This window comes from Lacerta agilis, chromosome 9 (genome assembly GCF_009819535.1).
Source record: "Lacerta agilis isolate rLacAgi1 chromosome 9, rLacAgi1.pri, whole genome shotgun sequence".
Taxonomy (NCBI): domain Eukaryota; kingdom Metazoa; phylum Chordata; class Lepidosauria; order Squamata; family Lacertidae; genus Lacerta; species Lacerta agilis.
This window is the reverse complement of record NC_046320.1, coordinates 8,915,713-8,942,075: the sequence shown is the minus strand read 5'-3', so window position 1 is coordinate 8,942,075 and position 26,363 is coordinate 8,915,713. Positions and strand designations below refer to the sequence as shown.

The 26,363-nt window shown below is 43.4% G+C and overlaps 2 protein-coding genes across 3 annotated transcripts in view; both read right to left on the bottom strand.

Annotated features, from left to right (window-relative positions):
• C9H4orf19 (chromosome 9 C4orf19 homolog) overlaps window positions 1-10,545 on the bottom strand; it is a 50,329-nt gene extending 39,784 nt beyond the window's left edge. The window contains exon 1 of the mRNA XM_033160785.1: window positions 10,264-10,545. The gene's annotated coding sequence lies outside the window, so the exon portion shown is untranslated. The remainder of the gene's footprint in view (window positions 1-10,263) is intronic.
• Window positions 10,546-17,965: 7,420 nt separating this feature from the next.
• NWD2 (NACHT and WD repeat domain containing 2) overlaps window positions 17,966-26,363 on the bottom strand; it is a 58,090-nt gene continuing 49,692 nt past the window's right edge. For both annotated transcript variants that reach the window (XM_033160144.1, XM_033160145.1), the window contains 2 exons: window positions 25,723-26,312; window positions 17,966-21,929 (listed from right to left, as the gene is read on the bottom strand). In XM_033160144.1, the coding sequence (XP_033016035.1) occupies window positions 17,991-21,929; window positions 25,723-26,312 (4,529 nt within the window). In that variant the 3' untranslated portion in view covers window positions 17,966-17,990. The remainder of the gene's footprint in view (window positions 21,930-25,722; window positions 26,313-26,363) is intronic.

The window sequence follows — 26,363 nt, the reverse complement described above, 5'->3', positions numbered from 1 at the left end:
AGTTCAGCATCCTATCGATGCAGTGGCGGAAGAGCTTGAATACGGAACTAAAACTGAACTGTAATTCGCAGGAACGTGATTCGCAGTCGTATAACAGTACTAAAATAATAGTATTGAAATACTTCTTTAATATTAAAATAGGAGATGTAATGCCAAAAGCAGGTGAGGGAAAAAGGAAGTAAAAAACCACTCTAAATATACTAGCCCTCAGTGTTAGAATTTGAGATATGAAAGCTAGGAGCTAAATGGTACCTTAAACCTAGGTTATGGGCGCAACAACAGAACGTCCAGGCACGCTTTTTAAATAACAAGAATACAGTGGTACCTCGGGTTACGAACTTAATTCATTCCGGAGGTCCGTTCTTAACCCGAAACTGTTCTAACCCGAGTCGCGCTTTCACTAATAGGGCCTCCCGCTGCTGCCGCCAGCACGCAATTTCCGTTCTCATCCTGGGACAAAGTTCTTAACCCAAGGTACTACTTCCGGGTTAGTGGAGTTTGTAACCTGAGGTGTTTGTAACCCAAGGTACCACTGTACAAAGCTGTAAATGAATGAACTGCAGCTAAAGGCTTATATTCATTTTTCACATGGTCTAGTCCTCATCTGAAGACTGCAAAAAACAAAGCCCATACTTCCCCTGCCCGCCCCCCCTAATATTCTTACGAGGGTCCCTTCCCCAGTCCTCAGGAAGTGGCTGGAAGTGGGGAGGCAGAAAAAGGTCCTCCTTTCGTTCCAGCAGTGGCAGTTTTAATCTGAAATCTTAGGTGCGCAGTACTGCTCCCAGAACTCAGAAACTGCTCGCGTTCATGAAATTCCCTGTCACAAAACAATGGGAGTTTTGAACGCTGCTAGCCCTGAATGGCCGCCAGCTTTTTTTTTTCTTTCCTGCCAGGACTCCTGTGCCTTTAATAGCTGAATGGCAAGCAAAACACAAAAGACATACACTACAGGTGTAGTCTTACCTGGCGTGGGAATACAATGTCAGGTAAAGAATCGCCTTACTGAATTTCTACCTGTCATGCAACTGTTAAAGGAACTCTGCCAGAAGGAAAACAAAGTGCTTGCTTTGCTCTTAATCATCAACTTGCAACCAGGAAAAAGTACGGCTGGATAATCTGCTCAGCTTTTGTTTTCTGCTTTGGTATTCCGGCAGTAAGAAGCTATTCTTTGTTAATTACCACATTGTCTGCGACCATGCAGGTCACTTGCAGGGGTGTAGGTGTTGCATTTGTTGTTGGGCTTTTAAAATTTGACAGGTGCGTGGTGTTATGGGAGAAAACCATTGCTAGGTGGGCGTTAAGCTGATGTCATTGAGCAGGGAGGAAATAAGAACCACTAAGGGCATATAGCAGGTCAAGAAAAGAACACAAAATCCTTCTTTCCAACCACAGGTACCACAAACATCTCTTTAAGCAAAGGGATTTTGGGCTTTGGCAGACCTTCCTAATCCATTTAATTGCTGACGACTGCAGTCCCTCCGTGTGTAGAGTCCGCCTCATTTTAATTAATTCCTTTTATTAACTTGCTTCAACCATTTAACACCAGTTAAACCATTAGCCAGCCTGTCATGCAGACTCTCCTAGTATAAGGTTACCAGATTATTTTCAATGAATCCGGGGACACTTTTCAACTTCAATGGATTTTGTATGGGGACTGATTTGTAAATCCGGGGACTGTCCCCGGGAAACAGAGACGTCTGGTAACCTTATCCTAGTGTCCCTATTTTCCCAGGATGGCCCCGGACTTACAGAAGCCATCCCAGTTTCTGATTTGATTTCAAAATGTCCCGCTTTTCCTTAGGGCGTTCCTATTTTCATTGGAGAAATGTTGGAGGGAATGGAGTTATGTGACCCCCAAGCCAATGAAATAAGTAACTATACCACCTTTAGAAGACATCTGAAGGCAGCTCTGTATAGGGAAGGTTTTTTTATTTTAAAAAGTTTAATGTTTTATTATGTTTTTATTATGTTGGAAGCTGACCAGAGTGGCTGAGATAACCCAGTCAGATGGATGGGGTATAAATAATAAAATTGTTGTTGTTGTTGAATAAAGTTAAAGGTAAAGGTACCCCTGACCATTAGGTCCAGTTGCGGACAACTCTGGGATTGCGGCGCTCAACTTGCTCAGGCCGAGGGAGCTGGCGTTTGTCCGCAGACAGCTTCTGGGTCATGTGGCCAGCATGACTAAGCCGCTTCTGGCGAACCAGAGCAGCACATGGAAATACTGTTTACCTTCCTGCCGGAGCGGTACCTATTTATCTACTTGCACTTGATGTGCTTTTGAACTGCTAGGTGGGCAGGTGCTGGGACCAAACAACAGGAGCTCACCCCTTTGCAGGGATTCAAACTGCTGACCTTCTGATCGGCAAGCCCTAGGCTCTGTGGTTTAGACCACAGCGCCACCTACGTCCCTGTTGTTGTTGAATAAAAGGTAAAGGGAACCCTGACCATTAGGTCCAGTCACCGACGACTCCAGGGTTGTGGCGCTCATCTCACTTTGCTGGCCGAGGGAGCCGGCATACAGCTTCCGGGTCATGTGGCCAGCATGACTAAGCCACTTCTGGCGAACCAGAGCAGCACACGGAAACGCCGTTTACTTTCCCGCCAGAGCGGTACCTATTTCTCTACTTGCACTTTGTGCTTTCAAACTGCTAGGTTGGCAGGAGCAGGGACTGAACAACAGGAACTCACCCCGTCGCGGGGATTTGAACCGCCAACCTTCTGATCGGCAAGCCCTAGGCTCTGTGGTTTAGACCACAGCGCCACTCATGTCCCTGTTGTTGAATAGGACGTGCCTATTTTCATCGGAGAAATGCTGGAGGGTATGGTCATGCAATTCTTCCTCCAAGCCTTGTGCCTTTAACTACTGCACAATAACTTCCCCATCAGTGGGTGTAGGGTTCCCTCAGCACACAACAATAGGAAAATGCTGCACCTGTTGTACATCTGCCAGGAGTGCTAAATGTACGGAGCCTTCGCCCAGAAAAAAAACAGTGGCAGACGAAAGGCACCCTCAGATGATTCAAACTCAGAAACGTTAAGATTGCAATGTTTAAAGGGCTAGGTTAATCAATTAAAACTTGTTTAAAAGTCAACCAAAGTCTGATGAATTTGGGCAGTAAATATATATTTATAGAAATAATTAACTGAAGATAGCATGCGACAAGTTCCTCCTTTCCTCCTACAGGTGACATCATTGTGCCCTACCTTTTGTATATAAAGTAGAAAGCCTGAAAAGGAAGATTGCTTGTGTACACGTACCTGTGTGTCCTCTGGGTAGCAGGTTCCTATCACACAATGCTTTTATTGCTAAAAGCATTTTTCTCTGCATGTTCATCCTGAACCAACCCTCCTTTTAACTTAAGCCCAGTAGATCCAGTCCCACACTCTGCGGTAGCAGAGAATTGCCCCTTGACTCTATTTAAGATTGAACGCTAATTTTCCCGTAGCAACTAGTATATTGAACTTTTTAAACCCTTCTTTGATTTTGCACACAGATGAATGTTTCTGGAATTCATGACCGTGTGAAATGGAATGAGTGATGTGTGAGTCACAATGGAAACAATTGTTAGTGGCTACAGCAACAGATCATTTAGATTTCCCTCCTGCCATAAATTATGGTAGTGGGAAAATTAACTCATTAAAATAGAGAGCTCAGTCGGTAGAGCACGAGCCTTCTAATCTCAGGGTTGTGGGTTCGAGCCCCACATTGGGCAAAAGATACCTGCATTGCAGGGGGTTGGACTAGATGACCCTCGTGACCCCTTCCAACTCTATGATTCTATGAAAAGGCTGCTTTTCGGCTCACCACAGTCTGTAGGAGAATAATAATCACAGATAGCCAGACCAATGTGAAAATCACAGTTGTGCTGAAAGCGGGGAATTAGACAATCTGCAAAACTTTCATAGCACAGCTAACTCTCCAAGAAATACTTTATGTACATATGTACCACTGAATTCCAAAATAGCCTTGTTAAGTAGTCTACATAGTATAAACCAATTATGCGAACATCAAAATAAAAACATCCATCAGTGAAACAGATCAAAAGGCAATCCACTCTAAACAACACAGCGAGTGGACCAGGAGGCTCAGGTTGAGAGATCAAGGGAATTCCTGTGTAAATAGGCAGCGTGAAGCGGCTGCCTCAGGGAAGAGATTTTGGACCAGCATTAGTTGGCACCAAAGTGCCAAATTTATCACTGTAATTCACTGTAGAGTATTTCCAGTTCTAAGCATTTCTTTGCTCATGCAATTGTAACCAAGTCACCAGCAAGTCACCTCCTTTGTCTAGGAGGAAGGTGTTAGCAGACTCAGGGTCACTCTGAGGTTTGGAGGGGTGCACACCTTTCATTTTTAAGGAAAAAATCCTAAGAGCAGGTGAACCGCAATAAATAATGCAATGAACAACATTCAATGGCCACAGAATGACAGCACACTGGCTCCTTTCCACAACAGACAGTAAAATGTGTTTGAATTGCAATTGTGCATCTGAATTGTGTATCTGAAGAAGTGTGCATGCACACGAAAGCTCATACCAAGAACCAACTTGGTTGGTCTTTAAGGTGATACTGGAAGGATTTTTATTATTTTTTATTTTGTTTTGACTATGGCAGACCAACACGGCTACCTACCTGTAATTGTGCTATAATTAGCACTAGCAATTTCATTGTGGTATTAGGCATTTTATTAAATGTTGGTAATTTAAAAGCAGCACTCACACACCATTATGGTCAGTTTACCAACACACTTTGCTTCAAAAGCCAGAGCAGGAAATGCTATTTATTTATTTCACAAAATTTATGTACCGCTTGCTTTAAAAAAAAACACCTCAAAGCAGTTTACAAAATAAAAAAATAATCGCTAAAAAATTGACAACCATAATTCATAACATACAGAAGGTTAAAACCGCAATAAAATAGACTAAAGCAAATTAAAACTCCTACAAACTTTCTAAACGTCTGGGTAGGCACGTTTAAAGAAGAATGCCTTCAGCAGGGACTCAAAAATGTTTCTCTGCTGCAGAGAAAATGACTTGTAAATGCACAGGAAGTGGAAAAGCGATTTCTGCGTTGTGTAAGGAAGCCCTCAGGCAGGGAGAATAGGAGAGTTACAGGTACAGGAAGAGTACTTCTGGATAATATGCATTTAATATTTTCATAACTGTCAGGAAACCCCCCTCCCCACAGCAGGTAGCATCCCGGGAGAGCTTGCAGTACAGGGAACCGCCCCCTCTGTTCACCAGTTCGTCATCCCCCTCCTCTGCAGGAAGCGATCATTCCTCCAGTGGGGAGGGGGAGTTAGAGGCAGGAAGTTGGTGCAGGGGCTGTGAAGGGATGGCAGAGCCTGAGCACCAAAGGGAAAGCGGGGAACAGGGACAGTTTCCCGCGCCCCGAGTTCGCAGACAGGAAAGACGTGGAAGGGGGAGGCGGGGGTTCAGGATCCCGCACCTCTTTTGCTGGACAAAGAACCGGAAGAGTTCATTCCCGGACTCTGCAGAGGGATGAGATGGACGTTTGAACTTTTGCTCCACTGTAAATATCTGCACAATAAAGAACTTAGTTTTAGAAGTTCTGCATTTGGCTGATTTCTCATGAGCAACCACTGAACGTCCTTACAATAATGCTTTAGAGATAGTGTCCAAAAGGTCTGTTCCAATATACGCTGGAGATGGTTTATAAAAAGCCAGTTTATAAAATGCCTAATGAAAGGTTTGATAGGCAAAAGCCAGTTTATACTCAGTCCTGTTTGTTGCTTCTGAATAATGTGGGTATGAAATCCAGACTAAGACAAGATTCGTTTAGGAATGGTTTATTGGTGTTGTGCCAAAGACATTGAACAGTTGTATTTACCTCCCTGATCAAATATTTGCTATTCTCTTTTAAAGTGTTCCAGGAACATATGACGTCACTAACCATCTCTCTCACATTTACCTTTGAGTATCTTACAATGCTGGATGTCCAGGACCCGCCCAGCCACTATGTACAGTCGTTATTTAAAATAAAAGTGAAGGCACAATAAAGGAGCTTTACCCGTTGTGAGTTGGTGGCCACTCCCTCCCCATACTGGCGACGTAGCAAGCAAACAGTAGCAGCGATCGTGTGTATTTTCTTAAATAGATATATGTACAGGGGCCATTCAGCTAAGCACTCCTTGTCCCTTACTTTTCAGTGGAAAACATTTATAAGTTTCAAGAACATAAGAACTGGCTGAGAGTTCATTTAGCCTGGCATTCACATGGTTCCAAATACCTTACAAATAGGCCATAGAAAAGACAGCAACCCACTTCTGATATTTATTCCCTGTATCTGGTGTTCAGAGACTATGAAAGCAGAGATACCACTTCAGTATCATGCAAAATCGACATTGATAGATCTGTTCTTCCATCACAACCCTCACCACTGCCTCCCCACCCCCCAAGTGAGTATTTGCAACCAGTTAATAGTTCCAATCTAAGATGAAACTGATCCCGCAATACACCATCAGTTCTGGCAACAACTGCAGAGTCAAGATCTCTCCGAAGTAAAGGCTTCATCCATAGCATGCCCTAGATTTGAGTAGATTGCCAGCTTCCTCTCCTGTTTTTTTTCCTTAGTACAGTGGTACTTCTAGTTGCGGACATGATCCGTCCCGGGGTGCCGTTTGCACCCCGAAAAGTCCGCAACTAGAGCGGTGCTTCTGCACAAGTGCAGAGCGCGATAGAACGCTTCTGTGCACACATGCGCTGTGAAACCCAGAAGTATACACTTCCGGGTTTGCCGCGTTCGCAAGCCGAAACGATGCAACATGAACCTAACGCAACACAAGGTATGACTGTACTAAAAAGTGGTGCCACCATCGAGAAGGCTCTACCCTACATCAGGGGCTTCCTCTGTAGACCTCAGAAGGTTGGAGTAGGCACCTCACAAGATCCGCAGAGCCCAAGCAATATAGGGCTTTGACGGAGAAGACCAGCAATTTGAAACTCAGTTCTCCAGCATTGGGGAAATAAGCTCACTAATATTAGCATTAATTAATGACTCTGAAACAGCTGCAAGTTCCAAGCAAATTTCCAATGTAAATTTCCAAATTTCCAAGATATAAAACACTCCTTTCACTTGGCCACCACAAGGGTACTCATGAAACCAAGATGGATCCTGAAACTCATTTCAGTCTGCGGATACCTCACCTTTGGAAGAAGCATGACTTCATTTAGAATTGTCAAGATCATGGGTAGGCAAACTAAGGCCCGGGGGCCGGATCCAGCCCAATTGCCTTCTAAACCCGGCCTGCGGACGGTCCGGGAATCAGCGTGTTTTTACATGAGTAGAATGTGTCCTTTTATTTAAAATGCATCCCTGGGTTATTTGAGGGGCCTGCCTGGTGTTTTGACATGATTAGTATGTGTGCCCTTTTATTTAAAATGCATCTCTGGGTTATTTGCGGGGCATTTTCGTTCACTATACTATATATGTATAGTCCAGCCCCCCACAAGGTCTGAGGGACAGTGGACAAGCCCCCTGCTGGAAAAGTTTGCTGACCCCTGGTCAAGTTTTCTGCTCCTGAATCAGAAGCCACCAATCACCACAATCTTGGGCATCACTAGAAAAAATGGCAGGAGGTTCATGACTGGATACCACCCCCCTTTAATAATAATAATAATCAGTAATACTAGGGTTTCTGATTCAGATCAATGATCCAGGACATTAACTGATTTGTCTGGAGCCAGCATGCCCATATTGTTTATTAAACACAGGCAGCAACACTTTCTTTTTAGAGTTTTGCGAACTTCTCTAAGATGCACATCAGACCCACTACAAATAAACACATTAGCTACAGTATGTAACAGACAGTAGCTAATTTTCTGAGGGGACAACCTCAAATGTTTTATGCAAACATCTACAAGGCTGTATGTGCACAAAGTGTCTTTAAATCCCCAATGGAAATAACTGATAGAAAAATAGATACCAGGATTGTCAGACTCGGCATATAACAAGATCAGCGAGTGGAGCACGGCAAAGCACCCTTGTGTTCTAGAACAATCACAGCATTAGATTTATAGGCCTCTCCCTCCCAAAGTAGAACTGTCCAGAAGGAGAGAGGTGACTGTTGTTTTTCCTGCAACAGAACTAAGAGCCTGGCAACATCTTAAATAATAAGACTTTTATTATGTACCATAAGCTTTCGTTGGCTTATGTCTAAAGGACCATGCTAGTTCGTGAAAGCTTATGCCACAATAAGTGTGTTTCAGAGCAATCCTAAGTATAGGAAGCCAGTGGGATTTATGCTAACATAAATTCATCCCATTCCAAACTCTGTTCAGGATTGAGGCAACTGATGGCTGAGGTGGCCCAAGTCGGACAGAAAGAAAACAAGCCTTTACAATAGAACTTGATTTACAGCACTCTGTTTGCCAGTGTAAGTTCAGCTAATTTACCAATCGTGCCTGATTTAGGGTGGGCGCTGTGGGTGATTCGCCCATAAATTGCACTGAGCCAAGAGGGTGCAAAAATGGAGAAGATCCATAATTGAGAAGATCCATTTGGAGGTGCCAAATTTTGGCCTCACACAGGGCGCCATATCACGAAAGATTACCGAAGTCTACTCTTGGTTGCCATGTCACATGACTAAGCTAAAAGAGGTTTGGGAATACAGTTGTGCCTTGGAAGTTGAACAGAATCCGTTCCAGAAGTCCATTCAACTTCCAAAACGTTCGGAAACCGAAGGGTGGCTTTTGATTGGCTGCAGGAAGCTCCTGCAGCCAATCGGAAGCTGCGGATGTTTGACTTCCAAAAACAGTTCGCAAAACTGGTACAGTCGCTTCCGGGTTTGCGGCGTTTGGGAGCCAAAACGTTCGAGAATCTAAGCTGGTTGTAAACCAAGGCGTGACTGTGGTTGTAAGTCTCTCCTTTCCCATCCTGCCCCTGCTATACCCCAAACCACACTTTTTTTTGGGAGGGGGGACTTACTCCAGCGTAAGTTTCACTGGCTTATGCTGGCTGAGCCAGTATAGACCTGGCTCAGCTGGGTTGAGCGAGTTCTGCCAATTTGGCCCCAGCTGAGCTCAGCCAGGACAGCGCACAATCTGTCTGTTCCAGGCTTGATCACCCCAGCAGATCTTGGCTATGGGTTGTGTGTGCTGTTAGGTGTCAATTTTTCCCCATTCCCAAAGTGGGCGTAACAAAAACAATCTGCTAAGAGACATCAAGTTACATCAAATGAAAAGCACCGGTGGAGGAGGTGGGAGAATCTCCCTTCCTCCCGCCATTGTCCTTCCTTCATAGGACATGTAGAACTTGACAGCCGCAACTCAAGACAATTCTTGCCCAAGTTCACATTTGTACATCCACCTGATTTAGAATCAGAAGCGTGCTATTTTTTCAGACTCTATAATTATTCACTGGCCTTCTTCCTTCCAATCCCATTTACACCCCCAACCACCAGTTTCTTATGCGAGATGTTTTCGCCCACATTCCACTCATCAGAGAGCCTCATCTGTGTATCTGTTACCACGCACAAGTTTGCAAATGTGCATTTAATGCATTCACTTTTTTAAAAAAAATAATTGTAAGAAGAATTCTCTTGAATTTAATGGAATTTGAAATCAAAAGGTGAAGCTGCTTTTCTTACAAAACACATCGCAACCTTTCAAGAGACATGTGCCAAATATATGCCATCTCCCCCAAGCAATTTCCACCAATTGGTGCCCATCCTCACGCATGTTACAATTCAAAGCCAGGAGTTTATTAACCTGATATTCAGCTCCAGATTTTGGGGCTTAATTGGCAAACCGGTAGTATCACAAAGAGGTCTCTGACAACAGACGCTCCCCCCTTACGAGATCACCACCCCAAGGGTAAATCTGGATTAAATTGCCAGGGAGCGGGGAGGGGGACAGGAAATGTAGGCTGGCACCTGATGCTTTCAACATTGTGGGGGGTGCTGGAAAAAATCCTTTCATGCACGAGTAGCCCTGATCCCACGATAAACACCTGTCGGCAGCACCCGTGCCATTCAACCTCAACCCATCTGTTGAAGAAACGCACAAATGAGAAGTTTTCAAAAGTCTGGAGCCACTGATGACTAGAGGAATGTACTTGCTCATTTTAAAGTAGAACCACACAGCGCTTCTTGCAGCAACAAGTGAAACTCTTAATAGGTTTCTATCCAAAGGGAGGATCACAGTCCTTCTGCTACAACACATAACATTATGCCAGGTGTCTCAGTTTCAAGAGCCTCGCAGGGAAAGTGGCAAAAGTTTTGAAAGGGAGAAGAGCTAGTCTTACCTGCAGCTTCTGTGCTGTTGGGGAAACGAAGCTGGCTGCTGATTAGGATCTCCCATAGCTTAAGCCCGGCTCCTGCATTTGAATGCTAAATATGTAACAAATGCGTCCTTTAGCAGGCGGGAGTTTGCGTGACCTCCTAATGAGAGACACTGTCGCGAGTGTCATTGGGCACCCAGGAGTCATGTGACGGCAGATGGAAATAAAACCCTTTAAAGTTTGCATTTAATACTTCCTAGACTCCGTAACCCTTTACCTGCAAGCTAGAAAACCTGCCAAACTTCATTGCTCCTGTAGGATGGAGGGGGGGGGGGAAAGGGCAAACAAACCTCCGGCAGTCCACGTGATGGCTTTACTACACAATGGCTATTTCTGTAGCAATCCAAGCAAGTTCTTGTGACTGTGCTTTTTGTGTGTGTTGGGTACTTTGCTCCCTCTAGAAGTCACAAAATTGACAGCTCTCTTCCTGCTGGGTGAATTTACCTCAGGAACTGGAAACACCACTATTCTTGGCAGTGCTCTGTGGAAATAAAAGCTCCCCACGATCTCCTTTCCACCCAAGGGGACATCTGAGCAGACAGGTGTAGCAATGGATAGCACTGTCAGAAGTGTCTCTTGGGTCTTTCCCTTCCAAAGAATACCACCGGCATTGTTTACATGATGAGACCCTGGGACAAGGAGTGCCTTTGGGGTGTGTTATTTCTACCAGCAGTAAGTAGGGTTGTCAGGTGACCAAAACAAAACACCAGCCTGGACTTGTGACTGTTATCAGCAACTCAATGGGCTGAAAAATCATAGTATACACGTAACCACATGTGAATAACTCAAGGGCTGTGTCACATGGAAGACAGAGCTGGTTTGCTTCCTCCTGCTCTGCAGGGTAGGACTCGAACCCATGGCTTCAAGTCACAAGAAAGGAGATTCCGACTCAACATCAGGAAAAACTTTCTGACAGTAAGGTTTGTTTGACAGTGGAACGGTCTCCCTCGGGAGGTGGTGGACTCTCCTTCCTTGGATGTTTTTAAGCAGAGGCTGGATGGCCATCTGTCATGGATGATTCAGGTGAGATTCCTGCATTGCAGAGGGTTGGACTGGATGGCCCTTGGGGTCCCTTCCAACGCTATGATCTGCACATCAACTTGCTATTAAAGACATAGCTACAGAGGTGAATGAAGAGTTGGCAAGCTTATGAGAAGCAAAGGCTGGCTTCCACAGCCTTGAGCCTAGCAATGATTAATCTGCAAATTATGTGCCATTGGTTTCAGTCACATACCTCCTTCCAGGTAAGGACTGTAGCTTCAAAGAGATACTCTTGAAGGAAGTAAGGTGCACATGTCACACAAGGAACTAGGCTGCCTGAGGTGTCCTTGTGCACCCTTTGGGCATGCAAGAGTTCTACACGACTACTTGCCAAAATTTGGGTGCCGGTTTTGGCGGACGGCATGACTATAGTGTTTTTATGTTATATTGTTATGTTATGTTATGTTATGTTATGTTATGTTATGTTATGTTATGTTATGTTATGTTATGTTATGTTATGTTATGTTGTTATGTTATGTTATGTTATATTATGGTGTTTTAATATAGTTTTTTTCCCTATGGCAATATAGTGTTTTTATAGTGTTTTTCAAACAGTATTTTGAGAAATGCAACGGTTCCTTAGCTTGTGAAGGTCAAACTGCACATTACATTTTCAAGGCTTTAATAAAAGGTGTGCTTTAAATTGGCCACTTTTATTTTGAAGAAGTCGTGGCCTCTAAATTCACACTGGGCCCCGTGCAAATTTCCTGCTGCAAATAATCCTTCGTTTTGACTGTATACTCCACATTTGACTTCCTTCATATTGTTTTACTGATGTTTTAATATTCTGTAAACCGCTTTGAGATTTTTCTTAAAAATATAAAGCGGTACAGAAATGAAATAAACAAATAAAATAAAGAAAATCCCCACAGGATAGTATTTGCAGCCAATCGGAAGCCGCAGAAGCTGCGCCAGATGTTCAGCTTCCAAAAACCGTCCAAAAACCGGAACAGTCACTTCAGGGTTTGTGGCGTTTGGGAGCCAAAATGTTTGAGAACTAAGCTGTTCGAAAACCAAGGTATGACTGTATAGAATATTTCAAGGGCAGACCCAACTTGCTACAGTGATTGTGAGTTAGGTAGGCAACCTAAGGCCCGTGGGCCAGATGTGGCCCAATCGCCTTCTCAATCCAGCCCGCGGACAGTCCAGGAATCAGCGTGTTTTCACATGAGTAGAATGTGTCCTTTTATTTAAAATGCATCCTTGGGTTATATGTGGGACATAGGAATTCGTTCATTCCCCCCCCCCCAAAAAAATATAGTCTGGCCCACCACATGGTCTGAGGCACGGTGGACCGGCCCACGGCTGAAAAAGGTTGCTGACCCCTGGTTTGGACACTGACTTCAATGACAGGTAAGCAGTGCCCCTTTACTTGTGTCTTCAGTGAATATGCCGTGACAGGTGTTGAGAGAGGGGGAAACAAGTGGAATGCAAGACAACTGCGCCATCTAGCTGCAATACACAGCTGTTTACCTTTCCTCCAAAATTATTAAACCCAAACCCTCCATACGAATTGGAGAACGACATTATAATTGTGGCAAATGCATAGCAAATGCATTCCAAAGGTGGAGGCCATTGCTATCAGCCTGGTCTTAAGTCCACCAAGACCCGTTTCTCCACTGCGACCCACCGCTTTGCAATCTGTAGTCCAGGAACGTTTGCAGCGGTTCCATTTGTGAGTTGCGAAGTGGGAAGTTCACAATCAATTCCCTGGTGGCCTTAGGCAAGCCACCACGTGTTGTTGGCATCCGCCTGTCTCAAAAGACAATGGAGTGCGCCTCCGGGGGTGAAGCCAAACCTCTGCGTTAGAAGCACTGAAGTGATCTCTCCAGGGTGCAAGTCTGGGCAGTGTCTATGGAGGTCCTGGGCTGCCCAGATGACAAGCCCTCTTGGCCTACAAGGAGGCATATGATCAATACACTATCCAACTGCCTTAGGGACTCTGCTCTGGATTTGTGTAGTCTTTCCTTCTCCTGAAGATATACCACAAGGTAGCAGACGTTTAGGATCAGAGTTTTCCTTTTCCAAGAAGGGCTACCTTCCCAGGTTGATGAGCCCCACCTGCCCATCATTTCCCTCTACACCATGTGCAGAAACCACCTTCTTGATCATTGGACCCACTATTGGCCATGTCTGTGCAATCTGTTGGAGCCCATCTTTGCATGCAGAGGAAGTCTGTAACTCACTGAGACCCATTGGCTACCCTCACCTGGTTTAGCCAACCAGCTGAAGCTGCTCCCGGGGTGTGGCCACCGTTGTACACCGAGCCACAGGTGAGATCTGAGTGCAAGGTGCAGACCAAAGGTGGACTAACTACTCCAGAAGCACGATGTGTCCCCCACCAGAGGTACTAACCCACCACTAACACCCCCAAATCACAACTAGCTCTTGCTAATATGGGCACAACAGCACAAGGCTTTCTTAAAAGGGCATTTTCGTGACTGCATATGTGAAATGCTTTGGAAAGTTAAGGAAAAGGCTCGCCGTATAAAAACCATGTATTGCTATTATATTTGCAACATGTCCAACCAGGTATAAGGTAAAGGGTAAAGGGACCCTTGACCATCAGGTCCAGTCGTGTCCGACTCTGGGGTTGTGGCGCTCATCTCGCTCTATAGGCCAATGGAGCCGGCGTTTGTCCGCAGACAGCTTCAGGGTCATGTGGCCAGCATGACAAAGCCGCTTCTGGCGAACCAGAGCAGCGCATGGAAACGCTGTTTACCTTTCCGCCGGAGCGGTACCTATTTATCTACTTGCACTTTGACGTGCTTTCAAACTGCTAGGTGGGCAGGAACCGACCCACCTACCCATAGGAGGAACTGGCAGCCATTAATTTATCTCGGATAAGTAATGTAGCTAGATCAGGAAGACTAAAAGTTGTATAGTCCATTGAGTCGGGGGCTTAGCTTCACCTTAACCTTGAACCAGTGTTCCAGGTTTTTAAGAGAGCCAATGTGGTGTAGTGGTTAGGAGTGGTAGACTCATAATCTGGTGAACCGGGTTCGCATCTCCGCTCCTCCACACGCAGCTGCTGGGTGACCTTGGGCTAGTCACACTTCTCTGAAGTCTCTCAGCCCCACTCACCTCACAGAGTGTTTGTTGTGGGGGAGGAAGGGGAAGGAGAATGTTATCCGCTTTGAGACTCCTTTGGGTAGTGAAAAGCGGGATATCAAATCCAAACTCTTCTTCTTCTTAAGGGGAGCAAGTGTCCCCCCTCCATCAATCTAACCACCAGCAGCTCATGTTCTCTGTCTTATAGAACTCAGTGAGTATCATTGGGAACTGTGCTCCTCAGCTGTCTGTAAATCCTTCCATTTGATTTCATGCCTTAATATGATTTTAGCAACTTACAAAGCCTTGGGAATGCGATTTTATTCAGACTAAGTGATGATTGCTGCTCATTGCCACTGGTCAGCAAAGCACCGGCACAGAACTTTGAAAATCCATTTTTACTGCTACTTATTTGGACCTACCTACACCAGGAGGAAATTTGCTTTTTTTGAAATAAACGAGTTAGAAATCCTACCCTAGTTTCATTATGTAGTTTATATTTATTCATACAAACAATGCATACACAAGACTGTATATTGTTTGAAGACAGCAATAGATTTCTAATTTAAACAACTCTGTAACAAAATTTAACTAAATTTAACATTTATGAAAATATAAATCTCTGATTGGGTAGTTCTTCCCCAACGATACAAAGTTTACATAAAAACATTCAATATGATCTATTGGTTGCAAACAAGTTAGGAAAATCATTCAAGTCACTTGAGTTATATATATATATGTACTAGATTGGCTTTTACATAGAATAGTCACACACTGTAGTTATTCCCTAGTTTAGGTATTTGTTTCCTGGAAATTTGGTCACTAAGACTCAAAACAGAAGTGATAGTGGCAGACCCATTTGTTGAAACTCGGGTCTATCCCAAACATGCATAAAGTATGGCTTGCGTGTGTCCAAATTTTAAAGCCAACAGGTATATTATTGGGGATGCACCTATAGTTAACCTCCTCTGCCAAATGTGTTTTTTTTCCTGACTGGTATTAAGAGCCCAGCTAAGGGAAAGAAGTGACACTGGGGAAATAGTTGTTGGGAGCAAAGGTTTAGCATCTCCACTCCTGACACCGTTTTGCTTTTCTTTAAAAAAACCTTAAGAATCAAGCCACTTTCCGCCACTTTATTTGTAATTAGGGCAGACTCCAGCCTAAACAAATAGGTACCCTACTCTCGAGTAGTGCCAGAGTTCAGTTTTCAACATCTAAGAATACAAGCAAATCGGTTTCATTCACATCCTTCGAAACATGTGCCAAGGACATGCCACATTTAAGATAAGCAGTAAGGAAAACAAACCCCTGACCATTCCACAACTCCATTAAACTGCTTACAACAGACACCCTGATCCTAAATTCTTGGCACCACTGATCTGCTGTTTACACCAACTCAATGCCCCCGTAATGCTAACTTTGTGTTTCAGTTTGCTGAACATTGTGCTGGTGTAGCTGGTGTTATTGCTTATCGTATAAGCACCTGCAGCAAAATCGTTGGGCTGATTCTCACTCGCCTGTACATTCCCTTGACAATTCAGCACTTGATGAATCTCGGTGGAATGTGTGAATTATCTGAATCGAAAAATACTCAGTTTGAGTTGTCGCTGAGTGGGAGACACAAATGGTCTGCCAGTGATGAATCTGTGGTTGTGGTCAATTGGTGACACAATTGCTTGTGGGATTCAGCACCCAGCACTGCTTCCCACTGGGTTATTTCATATTTAGAGATGGATATTCTACTACAAAATGCTACCTGGCAGGAATGGCTCATGCATGCGTTATTTAGCTCTCTCACTTTGAAATACATATGAGCTGTGATTGGCCTGGATGAGGCCCCCACTCTCTCACACAAGCACACACAAGAGCCATTCAGGCTTAGGCAGCTCATGTAGTTTGCATCTCCCATAAGAAGTGTGAAAAACTGGCCACTACATTCCTAGTAATTTTTCCTTAATAGAGCCGTGGATTGGGGCATCAGGCTGTATGTAGCTCATTACTGGGTTCAACTGAGTGAACCAAGCAATCAGAAAAAAAGAAGGGTATCTCACAACTTCTGCCTTGAAATTGATAAAGGCCATGAACAGTCCTACAGCAGGAAGTGAAGAGGCATAAATACTGTATATAGAAGTAAGAAATTCATTAGAAAGTCGAACAGGAAAGAACCCTTTGGGGCAGCCAGAGTCCGTCCCCCCGCCCCCAGCACATACACAAGCATAATGTTAGTCCCAGAGTATTTGGTCATCTGATCTGTGTTTCACACAGGGAAGAACAGGAATGATAGTAAGGCAAACACTACGAGAATCAAGAGCAACACACAGCATTTCTGAATGCTTCCTGTTCAGATTTCTGCAAGGAGTGGAATATTTGGGACAACAGAACTAATGATACCGTTTTTCTGACAACAAAAGATATAATGGAACAGGGTTGGTGGGTGGGTTTGACTCTTTATCCTTAATGCCCTTTTTCGTTGAAAAAGTTATTTTATACACAGTACTAAAATACAGTGTGAAAGAGACAGAAAACAACACAATTTCCTTTCTTATATGATCTAGCAGTTCCTATGATTTATAATAGAAAAACTTGAATAGAAGTCCAGACATAGAAATTTTGTAACTTTTAGTTTGTTATTATGACTGATTTACTGTGTCACATGTGCCTATTTTTGATTTGTAGGTTATCAGGGTTGTAGCCAACCAAAGCTGTACTCAGAACAGACCCACTGAAACCATTAGTTTTAATGGGTTTACTGTGTGTATTACTAGTACTGGACACAATGCTCAGTTCTCTATTCTTTCTGTACAATGGGCACAATCCAAGCAAAGTGAAGTCTCAATGATTTTAGTGGGAGCGATTCCTATGAAGCATTTGACCCGAATGAAATCAGAGTTCTGTTTACTGACCCAATTGTGCTTGTCCCCATTTCCCCCCATAATACAAATAGCTACTACTTCAAAAGCTTACAGAATGCATCCAGGCTGACATGTGACATTGTCATCAGCACCATCAGAAGGATAAAATTTATTTTTTTGCGCATGATAGTAATTCGAAGTAGCCAGAGATTTAGGCTTATGCCCAACTGGATTTTAATATTTTTGAACCACCTCATTCCAATATGAAATGTAGTTTCATTTTTTGTTAGAAAGCTTTACAGTCGTACCTCGGGTTATGTACGCTTCGGGTTGCATACTTTTCGGGTTATGAACTCCCATAACCCGGAAGTGTAACCCGCTGTGTGTGTGCGATCTGCGCATGCGCAGAAGCGTTTTGCTCGCTTCGCGCATGTGCAAAGCGCATTTTTTGGGTTATGTACGTTTCGGGTTACGTCCAGCGACCCGGAACCAATTAAGTACATAACCCGAGGTACGACTGTACAACATTTTCTTCCTCCAACATTTTAGGTTGGCATAATAAATGATATTGCTAGAAATTTTCACTCAAGGCATTGCAGGAAGCCTTACCTTTGAATATTTTTTTCCTAAACTCTGCAGCCCACTAATTAAACTTGCTCTTTCCCGATTTGTTGGTAGTAAAATATAAATGGGATAAAGAGAGATTTGTAACGTGCAAAGGCGAACTAGTTTCTTATTAATTTATGATCAATTGTCAGGGGTGAACCCATGGCTTCTGCAATCTATGGCAGAGCACACTTTGTCATAGCAATAGTTGTGTTTTTTGGTTGGAGTTGCCTCACCTGCCTCGGGGTCTGTCACCGTGATGGGACTGTCTCTTGCAAACACCTCTGTAGACTCCCTCCATATGCAGTCTGCTGTCACCTTGAAATTATAATGGTGACACTTCGGTCTAATCACTTGTGTTGCATTGCTGAAAATCTGTCGGCTATTTGAAGTAGCAATTTTAATTTTCAGCGCTGCATCCACTCGATCCACTACAGTGTAAGTGCCTATGCTTCCATCCTCAAAGCCTACAATGATGTTCAAATGCCTCTGGGAAAGAGCAAGGAAAGTTGGTGTTTTGTAAAGGGAACAAGCACCGATGTTTTTGCCATCTGCTAGTCTCATTACAATCAAGATAGAGATTGCACCATTATCATCATCCTCTTCACCAGTGCGAAAACATATGTACACAAGGTAGCGGCCGTCCCGAGACAGCTTCTGCCTCCAGATGATACCGGAAGCATGGACAACGCGAAGTTTGCCACTGTGAAGATCAAGCACGTTGATATTCTCATCGCCGCGGGATATGATGCCCAGTTTTCCATTGGGTGATATTTCAAAATCTTCCAAAGTCTTCAAGAAAGTGTTGGGCAGTTGCACACGTCTACAAATTACTTCTTCGGTAAGACTCCAGATGTTTACAGTTTCAGCAGATGTTATGAAGACTACAATATCAGGGCAATCTGGGATCAGTTTAATGTCAACGATGGCAATGCCATCATCGCAACAGAACTTCTTGGTTATACTCCCTGTCCACAAACTCACTGCCAAGACTTTATTTTTTGTCATTCCAACTACAAATGTGTTAGCGGTAGTTATAAATGCATTCTGTAAGGCTACAAGAATATTGCAAACTCTGTGGCCTGTTGCCAGTCTCCAAACTCTTGATGCATTTTGCTCACAGAGGGAGACGACAAACTGATCGTTGTGTGTTATCAAGAGCTGGCATATCTTTTGTCCGTTGATACGGAACAGATTTTCACCAGAACCAGTGTGCCATACATACTGGCTGCATTTATCATCAGACGTAATCATCAAATCACCAGTGGAAGTCAGCACACAGTTTTCAACAATGCTTTCATGCTTAAATACAGCTTCAATGAACCCCGTGCCAAAATTCCACTTATGTATAGTTTCAGACCCATCAAGAGTATAAATCACTTCACCCCGGGCAGACAATATCAATCTTTGGATTGGCTTGCCTGTTTTGTCAATGTTGGACATAGCAGTTATGATATCTATATCCCATACAGAAAGGACACCACTGGTAGATAAGGACAGCAGCATGTTATGATGGTTTGATTTAATTAATCTGACTATGTTTCCTGAGATTTCTTGTAAGCTGGCCATGCACTGCCCCGTGTCTCTCCTCCAAACAAAAATGGCAGAGGTATTTTCAATAGAAGCAACAATACAGTCACCATTTTTGGACAGCACAGCTGATACAAATCGCTCATTATGTTTAGCTCTAAACTTTTCAACTATTTTCCACATGGCTGTGTCAAGAAGTTCTATGTTGAGGGCCTTACATATTAAAATTGCGCTTTGATCTTCAGCCAGTTCAAAACTGACAAATTCGCTGTCCCCTCTCTTGCAGTCAAAGTCATCTGTCAGTTGGGGGTTGGTGACATCCTCAGTGTTCCAGATCGAAAGACCGCCTTCACTGTCCACCATCACCATTTCTTGAGCTGTATCTAGGACAAGAAGGAACTTGACAAAGCCACCGGAAAACTCAGAGGTCACTGTGGCCAGCTTGTCCCCGCTACCTAAATGGAATATAGACGCAGTATTCAAGTACTGTCCGCAGAAGGCATACATTCCATCTGGGGAACACTGGACACTAGTCACTTCATACCAGCAATGGAACTGATAAAGTGGCCATCCATAAAGTAGATCGATCACGGTAACATCTTTGCTAGCTTCCAGCCAAGAAAGCGCATGGTTTACTGACAATGTAAATCCATTTATAAAACTAGAACCTACACCAACCCCGCCGTGTTTGGATCCCTTAATCTCTACCTCAGACAGAAGGCAGGAATTTAGGTTGTCGTAAATCAAGAGTGTGTTCTTTGTTGTGGCCACCACAAGGTATTTTTCATCACTTGTAAGCTTCATGCCCAAGATGACTGACTGAGCTGTTGTAATTTGCCTCAGTAGCTGGCGGGTCTCTACATCCCAGGTACTGATGGAGCCGTTCTCTAGAGCCACAATGACCGTATTTGGATTAAAAGTTGGCAGGATTTCTGTCACTTGAGTGCAACTGGAGGACAAAGGCAACCTCTCGGGGCTGTAGGTCACATCCATAGAGGAATGCAATGGAACAATGGAGCAATATTTAGGGCCATCTTTGTCACATTCCAGAAGAAGCTGCCTCAGTTTCGGCAAGGAGCTAGCAACCGGGAGAAGCCTCTGTTGCAATTCAGCTGAGAGAGTGCCTGGGTATTTCATCACTTTGTATTTTATAGCACGGAGAGTGGTTGCAAGGAACTTCAGCTCTTTTTCTTGTGAGTAGTTATAGGCCAACTCCACGTCAGAGAGGGCTTTGTCAAACTGCCCAATTTTGATCATGGTGTACAGCCAGCTGAAGTTCATAATGACGCCGTACAACATGTCTTCTGTTTTCCCACATCGTGTGAGGTGGTGCAGAAGCTCTGTCATTTTCCTGTGGTTGACAAAAAATATGTCAGGCTCCAAAGGGTTGCACTGGAATACCCAAGGCTGATCAGGTGACTGCCTATCGAAATTTGTCTGGTCCATGATGTGCCTCTCGTCATCATTCATGCTCCTGCTGTCGCTGTCAAGGCAACCATTCAGATATTGATCTTCACTGTAAAGAGATTTCCTTCTGCCTCCTGACCAAACACCCAGAAAATACTCTGCCATCACTGTATGCATTTCATGAATGTCTTCTTCATTGTGAAGATACATCTTTTGGGCTATAAGTTGCAGGTGCCTGTTTGCCCACACTAGTAGCGTAACGTTTTTTACTTGCCTTTCTATCAGGTATCCTGTTAGTCCTTCTTTCAGCTTTGCAATGTAGATGTAAGGTACCCTCAGAGGGTTGTGTTGCCTGATGCTTTCATTTAATTCAAACATAACCATGTTGTCAAGGGCTAAAATGTCTTCCAGTTCCATTTCACTCAGACCAGATTTTGACATGGTGATGTAGCCAAGGGCTCGTGACAAAAGCCTTGGCCCACAGCTGCTCTCTAGAGACCAGAACATCTGCTCTATGCTATCATGAACAGTAACACAGAGAGAAGACTCATCAACATCTTTGTGAGATCTCCAGTTTCGGACTTCTCGGAAGGTTAGATTTACAAACATAGGCAGTGTGCATTTGGAAAAAGCTTCATTGACATAAATTTGTTGGCCCGATGTTACTTTTCTCTTGACTTGGAGCAGCTGTTGCTTGAGGACTTGACTACACATTTTCCTGTCCCTAGGAGTCAATTCAATATAGTTATCATCGTTGTGTATAAGGCACCTCAGTTTTTGCAGTATTCCATGTTTGTTCGGCAGTGTTGACAAAATAATTCGGACTGAACGGGGCAGATGAACAGGGAGCCACCATAACTTTCTAGCATCATCAGTATCCGAAAGCTGCTCTAGAGCATCGAAAATCAGAACCAGAGGTCTATGGAATGAAGACTCATTCAAAAGGTTTATAAACAAGTCCCGAAGGTCGTGGATTTTTTTTGGGTAGCTCTGTACGAGGCATCGGTAGTTAATTGCTAACTGCTCACAAATACTTTGAAGGAGATTCCTCAGATCTGTACTCATCTCTGTGGATCCCAGAAACCTTATAACTACCACAGGGTCAGATTCTGGTCCCATTTCTTCCTTTAGCCAAGCATAAGCCTACAAATGCAGAAGTATAAATAGATTAATATGTGGACTAGCAGAGCTGATGCAAATCAAACAATAAAGAAAGAACAATAAGAATGTGACAGACATGAAGCAGTTCCACTCTGCTTTATGAACAAATATTAAGTAGTATAGATTTAAGGGAAATATCCAACTAAATCATATTCATCCAGTAAAGTCAATGACTAACTTTAAGCCCATTGATTCAAATGGATCTGTTCTGAGTGTGACTTAGTTGGATATTACTACTACTACTACTACTAATTTTATTATTTATACCCCTTCCATCTGGCTGGGTTTCCCCAGCCACTCTGGGCAGCTCCAAACATAGGACTAGAAACAGAATAAAACTTCGAACACTGAAAACTTCCCTACACAGGGCTGCCTTCAGATGTCCTCTAAAAGTCAGCTAGTTGTTTATTTCCTTGGCATCTGACAGGGCAGGAGCCACTGCCAAGAAGGCCCTCTGCCTGGTTCCCTGTAACCTCACTTCTCGCAGTGAGGGAACTGCCAGAAGGCCCTTGGAGCTTGACCTCAGTGTCCGGGCTGAACGATGGGGGTGGAGACGCTCCACCCTTAGGTTGCAATCCTAACCCCATTTGCCTGGGAGTGAGCCTCAGTGAATTTAGTAGGACTTACTTTGATTCAAGGTGTGTTGTAAGTCTGTGTTGGGGTTTTCCACTCTACTATGGAAGTAGATGCTACACAGCTAACTACCAAGCAGGTTGTGACTCTGCTCCTAGTACTTCAACCTTGTCATCACCTTCTTACTTTCCCTACCGATAACTTTGGAAGCCATAACCCACCATTTGGCTGGCCCACTGAGGAGGTGAACAACGTTGGGTGCTGGAGACCGCTAACATGATTATTATTCTATTCTGTGGTATTCAAATGAGTGACAGGAATATTGCAAGGAATATTGTATAAGTCTGCAGGTCGCTACTGCTAATTAATTACATCATGTGGCTTTCTCTTTTATTCTCTCTCTTTTTAATAAATGGAAAAGTCAGAGATGTACTATTTTTTTCTGGACATTCTATACAAGACCTTTGTATGAATTCATGTTTGGCCAGTGTAAATTGTGGCAACTAAGCAGGATCTTAGGGCTTCACCGAATGGCAGGTTCTACACGGATCCTACTGAAGTAGTCATGTTGAAAATAGTGGGTTGGATCCATTTACTCATGCAGATATATATAATTTTTAGGAAAGATAACCAAGTGGTGGTAGAACATTAGAGTTAAGGTACGTGGTTATTTCTGGGGTGAAAGACCCACCACAAGATGACCCCCTTCTCAAATTTCACGTTATAAAATATGGGGGAAACATCCTCATGTGCTACAAAATGATTTCCATAAAGCATTGACTTTACTATATTGTGCAAGATTATTTTATGTCAGGAAAGCTGAGAAGGAAAATCACTTTGTGGTGCTACTTCCACCACACAAGGCAAAGGTAAAGGGACCCCTGACCATTAGGTCCAGTCGTGTCCGACTTTGGGGTTGTGGCGCTCATCTCGCTCTATAGGCCAAGGGAGCCGGCGTTTGTCTGCAGACAGCTTCCAGGTCATGTGGCCAGCATGACTAAGCCGCTTCTGGCAAACCAGAGCAGCGCACAGAAACGCCGTTTACCTTCCCGCCGGAGCGGTACCTATTTATCTACTTGCACTTTGACGTGCTTTTGAACTGCTAGGTGGGCAGGAGCTGGGACCAAGCAACGGGAGCTCACCCCGTCACAGGGAATCGAACCGCTGACCTTCTGATTGGCAAGCCCTAGACTCTGTGGTTTAACCCACAGCGCCACCTGGGTCCCTTCCACCACACAACTGACTAGCAATTACTTCTTAACAGTATTTATAGGTTGCCCTGTGGCAAAAAAACAAAAACTCTTAGGGTAGCTCATAAGAAGAAATAAAACCATTTAGAATTAAACAACAATAAAACTAAAAATACAGGTAAAACTCGAAAAATTAGAATATTGTGGAAAGGTTCATTTCTTTCAGTAATTCAACTTAAAAGGTGAAACTAATATATGAGATAGACTCATTACATGCAAAGCGAGATATGTCAAGCCTTTATTTGTTATAACTGTGATGGTTATGGCATACAGCTGATGAGAACCCCAAATTAACAATTTCAACTTTGGGATTTTCATCAGCTGTATGCCATAATCATCACATATCATTGACATATCTCGCTTTGCATGTCATAAGTCTATCTCATATATTAAAGTTACATGTAGGTAGCTGTGTTGGTCTGCCATAGTCAAAATAAAATAAAATAAAAAATTCCTTCCAGTAGCACCTTAGAGACCAACTAAGTTTGCATGCACACGAAAGCTCATACCAAGAACAAACTTAGTTGGTCTCTAAGGTGCTACTGGAAGGAATTTTTTATTTTCATATATTAAACTCCAGTAGCTAATGAAAACAATTGCTTACATTAATGGACTTTTCCATGATATTCTAATTTTTCTAAGTTTCACCTGTATAATACAGATAAAAACATTATGTATTTACCTATATATTTTCCCTGCCCCCATGTGGAAGATCGGTCTCAATGTTAACCCTGTCCACAGTGACAAATGTTGCATGGGAACCAGTCCTCTATCACTGTTACATATGGCAAGACATTGTAAGTGCTGCTAACAATTCAAGAGCAGCATTGTTTGCAATGGAAGTGTAATTCTTGCACATTTAATGAAGTGAGTGTATGGCCACCTAGCTGGATTTATTTATTTATTTTTGCTTGTCTACACAGTGCTCTGGCTTGAGCAGGTACTCAGTTCGACAGAGGAGGAAATCTACACATGCATCTCCCTCACAAGAAATTGATGGATCACCGCATGCCAGCAATTTTAATGCCTGTGGCAGAAAATCAGGGGGCGGGGGTTCTCAACGATGAGCAAAAATAATGGCCCACAGGTTTTCCTGAAAAACAGTTTCAATGAAAGTCATAGTGGACAGTTGGATATATTCCTAGGCAAACGTTCAGTTCACAAATGGCAATGATAAGGCATAAGAAGCCAACATATTACTTTATGTGAACTGACTGGGCGTCCTAGAACATGCTCAAGAATTATCTGTGCCAGATGAGCACACAGTCAGGGGTTTCTTGGTGCAGAAAGAATAGTATTAAAAGAAGGACTATTTGCCAAACTGCTGGATATTATAAATGGGATGAAATGTACCCCTTCTTCCAAAAGATGTAAAGAAAGCAAATATGTCTTTACAAAACATACTTTTATTTTTTTTAGAAGAAGAAGAGTTTGGATTTGATATCCCGCTTTTCACTACCCGAAGGAGTCTCAAAGCGGCTAACATTCTCCTTTCCCTTCCTCCCCCACAACAAACACTCTGTGAGGTGAGTGGGGCTGAGAGACTTCAAAGAAGTGTGACTAGCCCAAGGTCACCCAGCCGCTGCATGTGGAGGAGTGGAGACGCGAACCCGGTTCCCCAGATTACGAGTCTACCACTCTTAACCACTACACCACACTGGCTCTTCATTTTAGCAAAATGAAGGATGCGATCACTAAAATAATCAACCCACCCTCAGAACTGCAGAGCATAGGAGAAAGAGGGTGTGTTGACGAATTTATGCAGTTGCAGTTTTTGTACCAATCTGCTCTAAGAATAGGACAACACTGTGGGAAGTCTTTAGGAGGACCTATAATGATAGCTTGTCGTACAAATATGGGTTTATAGATGTACTCAAATTAAAACATACTATTTTTGCAGTTAAATTCACAGCATCAAAATAAATACTCATAGGTATTTTCATGTGTTTTACCTTCTTTGCCACTTCCGCTAATAAAAATGTTTTTCCAGTGCATGGTCCTCCAAATATGACAAGAGGGTTAATGTGGCCCATTTTCCTAGGTAGAATGTATTTGTGCATAATATTCCTAGCATCACATCTGTACTCATAGAATGCAGAGTAGGTTCTACATAGTGAGGAATGTTGAAGCACTTCATCATACAGCCAATCGGTCTCTATGTCAAAATTCTGTTGCACGGTTGCCTGGATTATATCCACCATGTCTTCATAGAACTGTTTGCCAAGCCCTTCAATGTAGTGGTTCTCCACTTCTTGGGTGTAACCATGTTTGATGTCGCAATGAGTAACAGAGGTGTAGACTCTCAAATTAGATGAAGCAACAATGGTAGGAACAAATTCATCCCTGAGTTTGATGAGTTTCTCCAGCGCTTCCGGGTCCCTCAGAAACTTTCCACCCGTATGAAACACGTCCATGTATTTCTCCATCTCTGGAACTTTAACAAAACGTTCTATGTTTGCAATCTTCCGAATGTAGCAGACGCACTTCTTTAGGAAAGCCGGGGTTTGTTTTCCTAAGGCGAAATCAAATTCATCTTCGATAGCTGGGAGGGGAACAAAAGAGCAAAGAGGAAATCTAAAGTCCCCGCAAAACA